The sequence below is a fragment of the Rhineura floridana genome, chromosome 9 (assembly GCF_030035675.1).
Source record: "Rhineura floridana isolate rRhiFlo1 chromosome 9, rRhiFlo1.hap2, whole genome shotgun sequence".
Classification (NCBI taxonomy): domain Eukaryota; kingdom Metazoa; phylum Chordata; class Lepidosauria; order Squamata; family Rhineuridae; genus Rhineura; species Rhineura floridana.
This window is the reverse complement of record NC_084488.1, coordinates 127,207,442-127,221,699: the sequence shown is the minus strand read 5'-3', so window position 1 is coordinate 127,221,699 and position 14,258 is coordinate 127,207,442. Positions and strand designations below refer to the sequence as shown.

Here is a 14,258-nt window from a genome sequence, read left to right as displayed (position 1 = left end):
TTCCCTTGGAACTCAGCCTTAAATTTCAAGGGTGTTAGGGTGAAAGTTATAGTCAGGCAGTTGCAGGGCCTCTGTACGTTCGTTCTCCACTACCGCACTAGACTATCGGCATTCGGTTGCCAGCATGGTCAGCTTCCAGAGTAATGCAAAGAGGGTTTCACAGGCTTTTACCAGTTTATGAGTCACACAAACTTCTTGCTTCTCATTCTAAGCCCGCTGAAGTTTATTCTTTCATGTCTTTCATGTGCAATCTTGGCTAACTTATTCTTTTGACCGGGGAGTCTTTCAGATAAGCAAGGGCTGGCAGAATTTATAGTGCCGTGCAATCGCCGTAAGCAATTTGTGCAAGCTATAAATTAACTCTTATACTCCTCCTCCTCCCTCCCTTCAAACATTTTTGGGGATAATAATTAGCTTGCTCAATGCTGTATACACTTAGAAGGCTTTAACTTACAACTATGCGCAGGAGCTTAGCCAGAATGCAACCGGCGCCATCACTCTCCCCACCGGAAGTCCGGGGGACTGAGTTAGAGAAGGCTGAATAGCAACAGCCACTCACTAGAAGACAGAAAAGGAGCTAGATGAAGAGAGAGCGAGGACTTGTGCATGGCAGGCAGCCAAGCCGTTAAATCACACTTTACAAAGGAGAAAATATTAAGGACTATAAACATGAGCACAAAACCTGGGAAGCAGAAGACGGATGTGATCAAAACAGGCGACCAGGGCAGCGAGTCTCCAGATGGCCAGAGCACAGGCCGGGATTGGGGCAGAAAAAAAAGAGCAGGTTGTGGAGACGTGCATGTTCAACATGTGTGTGTGTGAGGTCTGTGCCCTGTGCTGGTTTCTTCCACAGCTCCTTGAGAGGAAGGCTGAGATATTAAACAAAACAAACTCTCTCGCCAGGGTCCTCGGCTTCCCAGGCAAAGAGAAACATTCTGAGCATCAGGATGGTGATGCCTGGATTGATGTGGGTGGAATGAGGAGGATCTCAAAGATTTGGGCACCACAGAAGCCTTGAGCGCAACCTAGACAGAAAAGGCAGCCAGTGTGGCAAAGTGGTTAGAGGTGTCAGACAAAGACCAGGGAGACCCAGGTTCAAGTCCCCACTTGGCCATGATGCTCATTAGGTGACCTTGGGCCAGTCATTACCTCTCAGCCTAACCTATCTCATAGGGTTGTTATGAGGATAAAATGGAGAGGTGGAGAACCATGTATGCCACCTTGAGCTCCTTGGAGAAAATGTGGGATAAAAAGGTGGTTTGGGCAATATTGTGTGCAGGATAGTCACACAGGGCAGAAGTTACCAAAGGGGGGGGCTGGGTGACACTGGCACAAGGACAAGGGGCAGCCTAATCAGCTGGGGGGGGGGAAGCGTTCAGACAGTTTGTCATGCACCTCTTCTATGGCACCTCCCAAACATGTGCATGCAGTTCCAAGGGTTCTGTGGCTCTGCCTCTGGCTTGCCCAGGCCTGGTCCTGGCAGGATGAATCCTCATATGGCTCTTGCCCACCCCCGGGCACGATGGGGGTGGGGGGCAAAGAGAAGGAGTTCACAACAGTGTAGGTTTTTTATGAGTTTATTGTGAACAGTCTAAAAACAATGGTGGCAGAGCCCAAATTCCTGAACACAGAGCAGAACTGAAGGGGGGGGGGAGGAAAGAACACCCCGTGTCTTCTGGGCACCACAAACGAGGGAACCTCTGACCCACCATATCTGCAGGGGCAGGCCCACACTAAGATCACAGGGAGAGCAACACAAGCACACGCTTCCCTCCCTTTTCTCAACAGGACCAACCACAGGGGACTTTTGTGAATATCCTGGCTCAGCTCCTCCCTCCAAAATGGGTGTGGGGGGAGTTAGGTGTACCTATGCAACAGTAGCAGAGGAGTGCTTCAGCCCCACAGAGGCAGCAGAATACCTGGGGGGGGGAGGAAGAGAGAAGGTGACTGCCCGCAGGTGTATCACTCCAGATAAGGGTGCAGACACCTCCTGCCTGGGTGGGGGAGGGCCCCCCAGAGCACCCCCATTCGGCAGCTGGAGGGCAGAGCCAGCAGGCAGAGCACCCCCATTGTGCTGCCTCCCCTTCCATGCTGTGTCCACTGTGTAAGCTGGAGAACGGCAGGGCTGGCATGTGGCCGTCCCACACCACAGGTAGGAAGAGAGATCTCCAGAAAGCCACCTTCCGTGGATGGCGGGAGAGGGACTGGGATGTGGCAGGCCTGGGGGAGGCAACCGCCACAGCTCCCCAATCTAACATGCCCGGCCATCTGTCTCGGTGGCTCCCACAGGCACCTGAGCTGGGCACAGCGTGCCCATCATACAGGAAAGAGACGGCATCTTCCTCCAGAAAAAGTCCAGCCAGGATTTCTGGTCACAGGTGCGGCAGCTTCTGATCCAAGGCTTTTCACTGAGGGAGGTGTCCAAGGCCGTGGAGCCAAGAGGAGCCCAGAAAGGCAGAGGGTGCCTGGAGTGCCTCCCTGGAGAAGGGGAAAGAGATGGCTTCCTGGGATTCACCAAGAAGCTTCCAGTTCCACCCGCTGCCCTGACCACCCTCTCCAGCCCCACAAACCGCCTCAGTTCCCCCCCTCCGGAACAGCACCTCCACTCCAACCCCCCTGCAGGGTTGCTGGGATCATACCAGACCACTCACTCCAAGCCCGAAGCCTCACATGCGGAGGGAGCCTGGGCGGAGAGAAAGCAGAAGAGCCGCCACCCACCCTCCTCTCCTCTGCCGCTCATGATGTAGCCAAACATCCTCAAACTCTCCATGCCCACAGCATGCACTCACCACTTCAGAGGCTGCTGCTGGATGCCGCTGGGCACCTTGGCAGGGGGTGGAGTGGCATGCACTGGGTGCTTCAGCTGCAGAACGAGTTTGCTTCCTTCCACTTCAACACCCTGGGAGGAAAAAACAGAAGAGGGCCATTGTGGTCAAGGCTGGGGCAGGACAATGGGATGGCCCACTCATCACCAAGAACATGGCGAGACCTGACGCCTTCTTTTTCAACTGTGGCCAACTAGATGCCAGCAATCTGCCAAGTCCTGAGGGTGGTTTGAAAGCAATTGTTTCTCTGTCATCTGGAATTCAACGGCAGAGTGCCCCTGAACATGGAGGTGCCATACAGACACTGTTATTAATAGGTCTCCACCTCTCTCTTCCTGGAGCCTGCCTGTGTTGCAATGCCCTCAAGAGGGAGTGGCCACCACATCATGCTTCAATAATACAGTGGGGTACAGAAATGCTTTTAAGTGCGGCCACCAGTCTCTAGCTATGCACTCTTTGCCTCTGCCCATGTCCTGCCAGGCAGCTCCAATGTTACACGAGAGGGAGAAAACCTCTGTACACTTTCCCCACACCGTGCAGAGTTTGGTAAACAGATACATCACATCCTTCCTTCCTTGCCCTTTTTCTATGCCTTTTCAGAGACAGAGACAGAGAGAGAGACAGAGACAGAGAGAGAGACAGAGAGAGAGAGAGAGACAGAGACAGAGAGGTTCCAACATGTGGATGAACCATTTCTGATTTCAGTATTCCAAATGTAGTTACACCACAGATATGCATAAGGGCATTAAAATCATAGTATGTTTATTTTCAGTCCTTTTCCTAGTAAATGCTAACATGAAATTTGACTTTTTCACAATTGACACACCCTGAGTTTACCTATTGCCCACTCAGCCAGTTTGGAGAGACCCTTTTGGAGTCCTTGAGCTGGCCTGGGGCTGCAGACTAAAAGCCACTGCAGAACAGCCCTCTTGGCTCCTTTCTCTGGAGAGGACCTTCACACAAGCCTCAAACCACCACCCTACATTTCCTAAAACTCCCGAAAGGGAAATTCTCAAGCTGCAGTAGTACAAATCAGGAACGTGCAACTCCCAGTGCCAGACTCCTCCCCAAACAATTTGCCAGCCTGAATGAGACTCCACATCTGCCTGTCTGCCTCCTGTGCTACTTCAGATTTTGCTTGAGGGGAAGTGTTAGTGGCAACCCAAGTGCAAAGCCAGGCACTGGGGATCATTGTGAGGCAAACACCTTCCCTCAGCAATCCTGCACTTAATATGCAGGTGGAGGAAAGCCTTCACTTTGCAGCAGCCAGACTGCGAAGTTGGGGCCCTAGAGTGGAACAGGTGAGGGTGCAACCACTCACAAGTGATGGAGAATGTTATTACATCTTCCCAGCTTCTAGGCATGTCTAACCCACCATGACCCAGGAACCTCCAGCAGGGTCCTTTCAGCAAGGGCGCTCCACGCAACATTGAAGCCCAGCAACCTGCAGAAGCCAACGGCCCCACACTGGTCAAGGGACGGAGGGCGGCCCTCTCACCTGCAATGCTGCATAGGCTGCCTCAGCCGCTTCCTTGCGTGTGTAGTTGACAAAGGCACAGAACCTCCGAGGGAGGCAGCGGATGGAATCGATGGGCCCAAACCTACGCCCCAAGGAGAGACAGCATCAGCACCATCAGCCACGCGCCAAGGGAGGGAGCTCTTTGCTGGGATCCGAGAGATGAGACTCCCTTGACTTCAGTGGGACAGCAGCCGCACAGTTCACGCAGCAGAGAGGGAGGGAGGGAGGGAAGAGGCCACTAGACTGCTCCCCCCACTAAAAGAGCGGCAACACAGAAGCATCACTTACGGCTGGAAGCAGCGCAGAAGAACCTCCTGGGTGATGTTCGGCGTGAGGTTCCCCACCCACACGGCAAACCACTCCCTGCAACAGAGCACACTGGTCATCCAGTTGCAAGGGCAGGGGCCCTGGGAACTCTCCCGCTGCCTGTGGCACCGAAGCTTGCTCTGCTGCCTCCTCCATCTACAACTTGCTTAGGGTGAGGTTGGCGCTTGGGACCCCCCTTCCGTCCCACCCAAGTCCGTCAGATGCAGCATGTTTCTGATTCCCCAGGTTCCTGTGTGGCAACTGACAGAGGGCATCCCACAACAGGGCGCACCATGGACACAATTCCCCTCTACCTTCCCAGGCAACTAGAGCAACCGGCCATGGCCTGTACCAGGGCCAGGGAAATGCTTTCAGCTCAAGGGACACTTTACAAGGGCCACCAGATAATTTTGATCAGGTCCAGAGGCAAAAGTGGGTGGAGCAATGAGTGTAATGTTTGCTTTGTCCAGTAGGAGGCCACTTTCTGCACCCACCCAGACACCCTCTCTGTCCTCCACCCAGGCCAGGAAGAGGCCTCAAAACACACTCGGGGTGCAAAGCAGGGCCAGTGAGGGGTGTGGCCTGGGGAGACTTCCAAGGGCCAGATGGAAGGGGATGGAGGGCCGCATAGAGCCCCCAGGCCCGAGACTTCTCCCCCCCCCCGGCCTAGATGCAACTGCTGGAGTTAAGAGGGGAAAAATGGACATTGAAGGAAGCTGAAGAAAGAAAGAGACAGCCTGAAAAGATATCCTTGTGTGCAAAGAGTGACTGGCAGCGTCAGTGCGACATGCAGGCAAGTCATCGAAACAGCTCACTGGGGTCATAGTTCCGGGGATGATTCATGTGTCTTCATCACCACGATTGTAACTTTGTTGGTTCATATTCCAGAAAAAGCAGGCATCCAAGTGTTCTTTGCAAGCCGCTCACATCCATAAACCCGAGAACTGGAAGCTTTACGCCAGCTTGGCCCACATTACCTGACGGGGATTTGTGCGGCTGAGGCCAGAAGCGCTTTGCCCAGCGAGTTGGTGATAGTGGCTGATACCAAGCGTCCAGCTGCTGTCTGGGAGTTGCTGCTGGCTAAAGGTCGCCCACCTTGCTGCTCGCCTTGCCAAGAAGGAAGGGGGGAGGACAGAGGAGGAGGAGGAGGAAGAGGGGGAGAGACCAACAGATTACGGCCAACAGACCCCTGGCCCACCCCACACTCTGCTGCTATCCAGCCCATTGCCTGCTTGCAAACAGTGACGCTGCAAGCACCCCAGCGCAGCTCCATCGCTACCACGGCCCTGGTGCATGCACAGAGCAGGGGCCACCCCACCCCACAGAGAACATTCTTCTTACCAGCCACAGACCGTTGGGCTTCTCTGGCGAGGATATTCCACTCGGGAGGATAGTGGCTGAAACCATTTTCCTGCCAAAGAAGGGGAGGGGATAAGACCACACCCAACAACCTCTGGTGCCAAGCCCAAGTTCAAGGTGCCTGGGCATGGCCTCCATGAGGCACTGGCTCCTCAGCCTGCAGGGGTTTGGGTCCATTCCCCCCACAGCAGGGCATGGCAGCCTCAACACACACAGCCTGGGCCGTCCCACTGCTTTTGGAGCCACCTCTGGGAAACGACTCCTCGCGTGGGCACAGAAGGCAGGCCTCTATGCCCAGGGCTATCTTGGTGTGGGCTGGTCTGCTGGCCCACTTATACCCCCTCGTCTCAGGTTTTCTTCCTCCCCACAAGGAAGCCAAGCAGTCTCACACTTTCAGGTGACTGCACCTGCACAAGCCCTCATTGCACAACTGCAATCCTGGATCTCCTGATCCAAGTCAGCCGCAAGCCAGGCCGCAGGCATATACACCCTTTCCTTAAAGCTCCCTCACCAGCAGAAGCTGAACTCTGCACTTCTCGAGCTGGATGGCGGCATCACCACGGAAACCATCAAACTGCAGGAGCTCCTCAAAGGTTCTTGCAGCTTCCACATAACGCTGGGGGTTGGGAGAAGAACAGTCACAATTCTGCTCCTCCAGGGACACAGGATGCCACCTCCACCGACTCCTCCTCTCCCCCCCTGCACCCACGTCTTTTTGTCAGTACCTTGAGGCCCATCAGGGCCTTGCCTTTGCGGAAGAGGCCTTTAGGCCAGCCAGGCTGCAGGCTGAGGGCAAGCTGGGCATCACACAGGGCCTTGGGGTAACACTGCAGCCTCTCGTAGCAGAATGAACGATTCCCAAAGAACCTGGCGGAAGGGGGAGGGGTCAGGGACCAGTGTTCCACAGAGCTCAATACATTCTCTGCAAAGATCAGCCTCAGCCCTCCAGAGAAGGGTCTTTCCAGGCCCCGCCTGGAGCTGTTTTCATGCAAAGCACTTCCTGCAACGGAGGGAGGGGTTTCCCCTCTTCCAGGAATACTCCTTTTCAAAGCCCTCGAGTTCACTTAAGAGAGCTGGCCTTGCCTAGAGCCACGTAATGGGGAGTCACGGGCCAAGATGCAGGAACAGCTTTCTGTTGGGTCTCTTTCAAGGTCCAGGAAAGACTCCCGTAAAATGCTCCTTCAGATCCTGCACCTGACGTGCCACTTACAGAACAGAAGAGCCTCCCCGCAGCAGCTTCTTCCCACACAGCAGGGCAGACAACTCTGGCACAGCTACTGCAGCCATGCTAATAGGAGACAGCCTCCACGTTGCTCCACAACTCTCACCTGTATTCCCGGGGATTCAACTTGACAGCCTCTGTGAAGAGGAGCACGGCCTCCTGATAGCCCCCCTGTTTTGCAGTCTCGTTCCCACAATCTTGAAGGGCAAGGAGAGGGCCATGCAAAAGAAAACCGTGTCACAGGAATGGAAGGAAACTTCCTGAGCACCTTGCCCAACACGCTCCTCTCTCCTGAGGCAAAGCAGCCTTGACCGACGCCTCTGAAATTCCTCCAGGGAATAGACCTGCCGCTTTCCCAGCTCAGCAGCGTGGGGCGTGGATCTCCCTTCATCCCACCCACAAGGGCGAGGAGGTGCAGAAAGCACTCCACCCGCTGGGGAAGAGAGGGCCAGGCAAGGAGGGGTGCCACCCCCACACACCTGCCAGCACCATGCTTTGCTCCACAGCAGTCATCTGGAGCCCGGACCTCGGAACCTGGAAGAGGAAGCAGGGAGTGGGACCATGAGCCTGCCTTTCTGTTGGAGGGACAACCTCAGCCAGGGGCCACAAAAGAACTCCACTGGTCCCCAACAGCCTTGTTTTGAATTTTCAGCAGATCCAGATTCCCACCACAAGTGCCCATGAATGACAATGTCTCTAGGAAGCAATGGGCTGCTCTCAGCTAAGTTGTGCTCAGAGCAGACCAGCAGAAATAATTGGCCTAAGCGAGTCTACTAATAAGTCTAATCTGAGTGTCACAGGAATATAACCCAATGCTCAATTTGGCTGGGGGGGGGGCAGTCTCTCTGTCAGTTTTTTCCTCAGTGTGAGTAGACAGTAAAGTTAAAGCATAAGTGACAGAGCCAGCCATAGTTCTGTTCACGTTTAAGAAATGTCTGGACTGTTTCATGCCATTGCTGCTACTTTATAACTGAAAGGGTTGAACAAAGAGGTTTAAATAAAGCAGGTGTGCACAACCTTTGGCCCTCCAGATGTTGCTGAACTAAGCTCCCATAATCCCTCGCTGTGGGCCATGCTTGCTGGGGCTGATGGGCATTGTAGTTCAGCAGCATCTGGAGCCCCAAAGACTCCTCACCCCTGGTTTAAAGAGACACCCCCACAACTGTTGGTGAGATAATAGAGGACGAGCCCTCCACAGCACCATGTCTCTGGGGAACGAGAGTGGGAGAGGTCAAGAGGGCCACAGCTGTCATCTTCTGATTGCCCATGCGAGAGGCAGGACGCTGGCCTAGCAGATGAGCGTTTGCTCTGATCCGGCTGCAGGACCCTTTTCTTTTATGCGCAACAGGGAAACGTGGGGGAGAGACTGAGCACACGCCCCCATCCTGCAACGAAAGACAATAACACTGCCCTCACCTGCTGCTGCCCTTTGCTCGCCAGCTCCTTCCTCTCAGGCCTGGCCGTCTTCTCCTTTCTCAGTGGTGGCAACGGAGGCGGCAGAGGCTTACAGCCCACCTTGAGACGTGCTTTTGATACAAAGGTGCTGCTCAAATCAAGCTCCTCCTGTGGACAACAGCCAGACCAGCTTTGCTGCATCCTGAGCATCTCTGCCGCCTTCCCAGAGAGCATCTCTCTCTCTCCCTCAAAGGCCTTCCCCAAAGGAAACCCAACCAGTGCAGATGCTACCAGCCCCCAATACGAACCACACCGCACGAAGGCAGCTTGCGTGGTAGGCACGGCCCATCCCGTGGTACAGGGACAAGGCCTGCCCAGGAATGAAAGCCGTTCTTGGCCAGACCTCTCTCTCACACAGCATCATGCCAAGACCCAAGAAATAGGGCTGCTGCATGGTAAGGTCCATGAGGCTTTCTCCAAAGGAAAGGAAGTGGCTGCCGTGGAAGTCTCATCCAGATCAGGACCACTGAATACAGGACGGGGAGGGATGCCTCTTGCCCCCCTCCCCATAGCCAGTGTTTCCCCATGGGGAAATTGCCCCCCAACTGTCATTTGCTGCAATGGAACCTTTGGGGACAAGCAGCAGCTGGTGAGGGGAGTCACAGCAGGAGAGAAGACTCTGGCGCTGCTCTCTGGTGTGCTACAGTCTCAATCTGAATTCCCCCCCCGTTCCATTTTTACAGCCCAGGACAGACAACCATTTAGCAAATTTATCCTCTATGCCAAGTCTAACTTGTGTGGTGGAAACTTGCCCTTTGTCAGAGCAGGTCAAGCCCACATCACAGCAAACACTTCCGAGATCTATCGGCTTCAGCCTCAGCACAGACAACTACCAAGCAGCGCAGACCAAGAACTGCACCAAGTTATCTGCTCAACTTGAGCTGCCGGCCTGTTCTCCACGGCCCACAGGCTGCCTCTCCCCACGTACACCATTTGGCTGAGCCTCCCCTCCTCACTTGCTCCCGCATGTGCCAGAGCCATGGACAACTCACACTCACGTCAGTCTCCTCCTCCAGGCTCCTGCTGGGGCTCCTGCCTGGGGAGGTCAGATTCTCGCTGGGGTCCTGAGTGGAGCCCTCCTCTGAATCCGGAGGGGCAGACCCCAAAGCACTCGGCATGGCAGCCAAGCAATCAGGATCTTGCAAGCCACTGCTGTGTGAAGATTTATCCTGCAAAAGAAGAAACGTGGCCTTTGAGGGAGCACAGAGCCACCTGCCTCTTAAGCAATGCCAAGAGAATTTCTGCAGCAGGCTCTGTCCAAGGCAAGAGCTGGGAGCCCAGCACAGCCCATCCCCACGCTGCCTCAGGCAATGCAGGGCCAATGTTGGGAGAAGGGCTATTTTCAGCAGAAGGCATCTGCTTGTCGATGGACTCCACCTTTGCCAGGCTGGAAATGGCGTGAAAGGACTGGGCTGTGATGAAGACAGGAACAGCCGCTTCCACATGACTTGCTTATGGAGCATTCATCCTAGTTCGTTAGCAGCGAGGTTACAGGATGCCACACCAAGACATCGTTACCCCACACTTTCCACTGGATTGCCCCATCGCTTTCCTTACCACAAAAAGTCGGGGTTTGTTTGTTTAAAGCAGATTTATGCTCAAGAGCCTAAATCAATTGTGAAAACTGAATTTGCCAGCATGTAACTGAATCAGAACCACAACATAGTCTGAAAGGTCCATGCATCGCCCATGCAGGCACCACCCCCAGCTGCCCATGCGCACACACACAGAGGACACTCACAACCTGAGCTTTGCTCTTTTCCTTCAACTCCTGGTCACGCTTCTCCTGCCTCTTCCTGTCCTTTTGCCTCTGGGGAGGAAACATAAGGGAAGATGCTCAACGGGGCCGCTGAACAGACACCAAGAGACACGGAGAGGCTTCCCCAGGAGATTCCACCCCACTACGCGCAGCGTATGGAGAACATTACCCTCTTCTTCATCCTCTTCTTCTCAGCCTTCTTCTTGAGGCGCTCCTCTGTGGCAACAAGCTCCTCAGCGTTCCTCTCTGCTTCCTGAGAGAGTGCAGGACAGTGAGCCTCCTCCTTGTGCCGACCAGGGGTGCACGCACACAGACCACCCCCGCTGCCCATCCCAGCATGCAGCCAGGCCCAAGAAAAAGGCAGGATTCTTCCATGGCCAGACATGCAGGAAGTGCTACAAATCAAGTCTGGGAGAGTTTCAAGCACACAAGAACAGAGGAGGCAAAGATGGAAAGGACAGCAAAGAACAGGGGATGAGAGCCCCCCAGAAGGCTCCCCCCAGAAATAAGTTCTCCTGAAAAAGTTGGGCAGAGCCAGAGGGAAGTACACCGGCCTTGGCTGCTTGTCTCTCTGTGCCTCACCTCAGCTGTAAGCTGCTGTTTCTGGGGCAGAGAAATGCCCAGCAGAGGGCAGTCTTGATTGCTGGGGGCTGAGGAGGCAGGCACAGAAGGCTTGCACAGGAAGGATTTCTTGAAGCCACAGAATGTGGCTGACCCGCCATTCTGGGCCTTCTCCTCCTCCGGCTCCTCGTAGCCCTCCCAGTCCTCATAGCTGTAGTCCTCACTGGCTTCATCGTCACAGTACCAGCAAGGTTCTCCATCCATGTCTGAGAAGGGAACAAACGGCAAGCATGAGATCTTCTTTCAGAGCGGGGAGGGAACAGCCAGCATGCCCTGACCTCAGCCAGGGGAAAGTACAGGAGAGAGGAAGAGAGGCGGCATTCTGGCAGAAAAGGAAACAAGCACCCAGGCACGGATTCAGAAAGACCCGTTTCTGTGCTCCTATCCCGCTGTTCCCTCGTCAGGGCTGTGGCGTCGGTACGCCAGACCTTCGACTCTGACTCCTCTATTTTTCTACTGTCCGACTCCTTCATAAATGGCAAGTGTATATTAACCAGTAATAACAAATTTACTGTAGTAAAATGGTAGCACAAGGCATTTCATCACCACCACGTGATGGAAAAGTTACTTTTTTAAACTAGAACTCCCATCAGCCCCAGGGATTGGGCTCGTGGGAGTTGTAGTTCAAAAAAGTAACTTTTCCAAGCTCTGGATTCACGTGGTGGTGATGAAATGCCTTGTGCTACCATTTTACTACAGTAAATTTGTTATTACTAGTTAATATACATTTGCCATTTATGAAGGAGTCGGAATCGGAACATTTCTACCGACTCCTACTCCACCCAAAATTGCTCCCAACTCCGACTCCACAGCCCTGTTCCTCACTCCAACTGCCTTCACTTGGTCTAGGTCAGGGCCAGGGAATTTGCAGTCAGCTCTGACTCTGAGGTCAGGTGAGATACTGGTGAGCGCCCCCACCCATCTGTCCCAGTCTGCCTCGCCAGCACATTCCCACCAGCTACAGCAGTGGCGAAGCAGCACTCAGCAGGACCGGGCTCTCCCTTCACCAGCGAATGAGAGGAGGTTTCAGCTCTGCTCTCTACAAGGGTTCTGCTTCCCTACCAAGACTGGACCCTGTCATCCAGGGATGCCAGCTGACTGACAGGTGGGTGTGGCTCAGGGGAAATGGCCTTGTGGGCCAAGCTGGACTCTCTGGCAGATTAAGACTGGCCTACAGATGGGGGTTTCCCACCCCAAGTCTAGGCGTTTATGGCCAGATCTGAACCAGAACTTCTGAAATATGCTTAGCCTTTGCCTCTGAGGCAAAGTATACCATAGCTGTGGAGCAGCCATGAAGGACTTCTCTCAGCAGGCCACAGTAATCCTGACTCCTCAAGTGTGTGGGAAATATATTTTATGCTGCATGAGGCTACAGTCCTAAAGGCAGAGTATAAATATTTGTGGGATGGGCAGGAGGAGACTCAGCAAAGGGTCCTCTCCCGGGAAGCTGCCTTGGACAGAGTCTCACTGCTGGCACCCCGAGCTCACCACCATCTCCAGGGACTGGCAGCAGCAGATCTCAGGGTTTCAGGCAGGAGGCTTTCCCCAGCCCTATCTGGAGGCCACTGGGGACTGGGGCCTTTTGTATGGGGCTGCGGCCCTTCTCTCAACCCAGGGCTGATGGTGCCCATCCCAACTGCAGTATCACGGGAAGAGCGAGGTGGGTCAATAAAGGCCACAACAAGAGCATATATCTAAAGCAAAGCGCACTGAAGCAGGTGGGGAAAGGGAATTGGTGTGGGCCACAGCCTTCCCCAACATGGTGCCCTCTGCAATTAGGCGCATGGGAAGCTGCTGACTTATACTGAGCCAGACCCCGTGGTCCATCTACCTCAGTCAGTATTGCGGACACTGACTGGCAGCAGCTCTCCAGGTTTTCAGTCATGTTGGGGATAGAACTTGGGACCTTCTGTGTGCAAAGCAGAGGCAGTTAACCCATTCCATTTCCTCTCAAGATCCATTTTCTGTTTTACTTGTAGCTTGTATTAATGCCCATCTGGCATTCCCAGTGCCCATAATTTCTTATGCAAGTACCTATGCCTGCTGGATCAGGATCACAGGACCTTACAGTGGCCTACCAGATACCCCAGTGGGAAGCCCGCAAGCAGAACCCGAGCGCTAGAGCCCTCCCCGATTCCCAGCAACTGATGTTCAGGAGCATGCTGCCTCTGCTGCTGGAGACAGCGTGTTACGGCTGGGAGCCAAGGATAAGCTTGCATTCCCTCCATTAACTTAAACCCGCCCAAGCTGGTGGTCCTCATTAACCTCCTACAGGCCTTTAGAGAGCTCTCTATTCCAAAGGCCGTTCTTGCCGTTCGCTTCAGCCCATCCCGCCCAGGGCACCTTCAGCTGCCAACAGGTAAGTGTGCGTGTGTGCGGGAGCCAGCATCCTCAAGCGTGCCCGCAGGACGGGACGCTCAACTTCCAGCCCTGACCCAGAGCGAAAGACTCTCCCCCGAGCCCAGCAACTGTGGGCGACCCCCCTCCTGCCGTGCCCCCCACCCCCCCCATATCGAGGCCGGCCTGGCTCCCTCCCCCCCTCACCTGGGCATTTCTGTCCCATCTCCACGTAGGCTCGGTGGCGGGCGTAGGCCTCTTCCTCCGCCGCCTCCTCCTCCTCCAGCTGCTCCATGATCTGGGCAATTAGACGGAAAGAGGGAATGAGCGGCTAAGCTCGCCCGCCCGCCCGCCCGGAGCCAAACGGGCCGCCCACGCACCTGCCGCCGCCGCTGCTCTTGGTTCGCCGCCGAGTCGTCCCAGGAGGCCAAAAGCCGGGGGGCCACCAGGCCGAGAGTGCCCAGGCCGCCGCCGAGGACGCCACCGGGGGGCCCTGCGGGAGAGTTGGGGAGTGAAAGCCCGGCCGGGAGAGGGGAGGCGGGGTCGTCGTCACCTCTCCCCTCCCCTGCCCGCCCGGCTTCCCTCCTACCCGCAAGCGCCGCCGCCGCCGCCGCGTCTCTCGGCCGACCCTCCCCGCTCCGAGGATGAGGCATTGCTCTCGCGGCCGCCAGGCAGGCCTCCCCCCGGAAGCGGAAGGGGTTCCTAGAGGAAGTGTTCTCCTTTTCCCTCTCCGTCGCGGGCGGTAAGCGGGCAGAGCCGCCTGGCGCGCCATCTTAGCTGAGGGCAACCTGCGATGCTTTGAGGAGGCGGCGGAAGGTGAGCCGGGCGCGGGCGCTCTCTTGAGGCACTGGGAGA

General features: G+C 55.2%; 1 protein-coding gene across 4 annotated transcripts; it reads right to left on the bottom strand.

Moving 5' to 3' along the window:
- Positions 1-1,561: 1,561 nt before the first annotated feature.
- On the bottom strand, positions 1,562-14,160 carry TTC31 (tetratricopeptide repeat domain 31). Of its 4 annotated transcripts, XM_061583767.1 has the most exons (18): positions 13,993-14,137; positions 13,784-13,896; positions 13,611-13,701; positions 11,028-11,272; positions 10,615-10,698; positions 10,428-10,496; positions 9,679-9,855; positions 8,648-8,794; positions 7,711-7,765; positions 7,338-7,428; positions 6,735-6,876; positions 6,521-6,625; positions 5,992-6,061; positions 5,628-5,757; positions 4,633-4,707; positions 4,324-4,426; positions 2,790-2,899; positions 1,562-2,478 (listed from the first exon to the last, which is right to left on the bottom strand). In XM_061583767.1, the coding sequence occupies exons 1-18, from the start codon at positions 14,054-14,056 to the stop codon at positions 2,406-2,408; spliced, it is 1,944 nt and encodes a 647-aa protein (XP_061439751.1). In that variant the 5' UTR covers positions 14,057-14,137; the 3' UTR covers positions 1,562-2,405. The 4 variants fall into 4 exon arrangements, with proteins under 4 accessions (XP_061439751.1, XP_061439753.1, XP_061439750.1 ...); XM_061583769.1 differs by having other exon boundaries at positions 13,784-14,160; XM_061583766.1 differs by having other exon boundaries at positions 9,685-9,855; positions 13,784-14,138.
- Positions 14,161-14,258: the final 98 nt, after the last annotated feature.

Excerpts from the sequence above, each read along its gene's own strand:
- TTC31 (XM_061583769.1), bottom strand. The coding sequence starts at position 14,056 with ATGCCTCATCCTCGGAGCGGGGAGGGTCGGCCGAGAGACGCGGCGGCG. Across the intron at positions 6,877-7,337 it reads TTGAATCCCCGGGAATACAG|GTTCTTTGGGAATCGTTCAT; the intron begins GTGAGAGTTGTG and ends CCCTTCCGCCAG. Across the intron at positions 2,479-2,789 it reads CAGCAGCAGCCTCTGAAGTG|GGAGGCACTCCAGGCACCCT; the intron begins GTGAGTGCATGC and ends CCCCTTCTCCAG.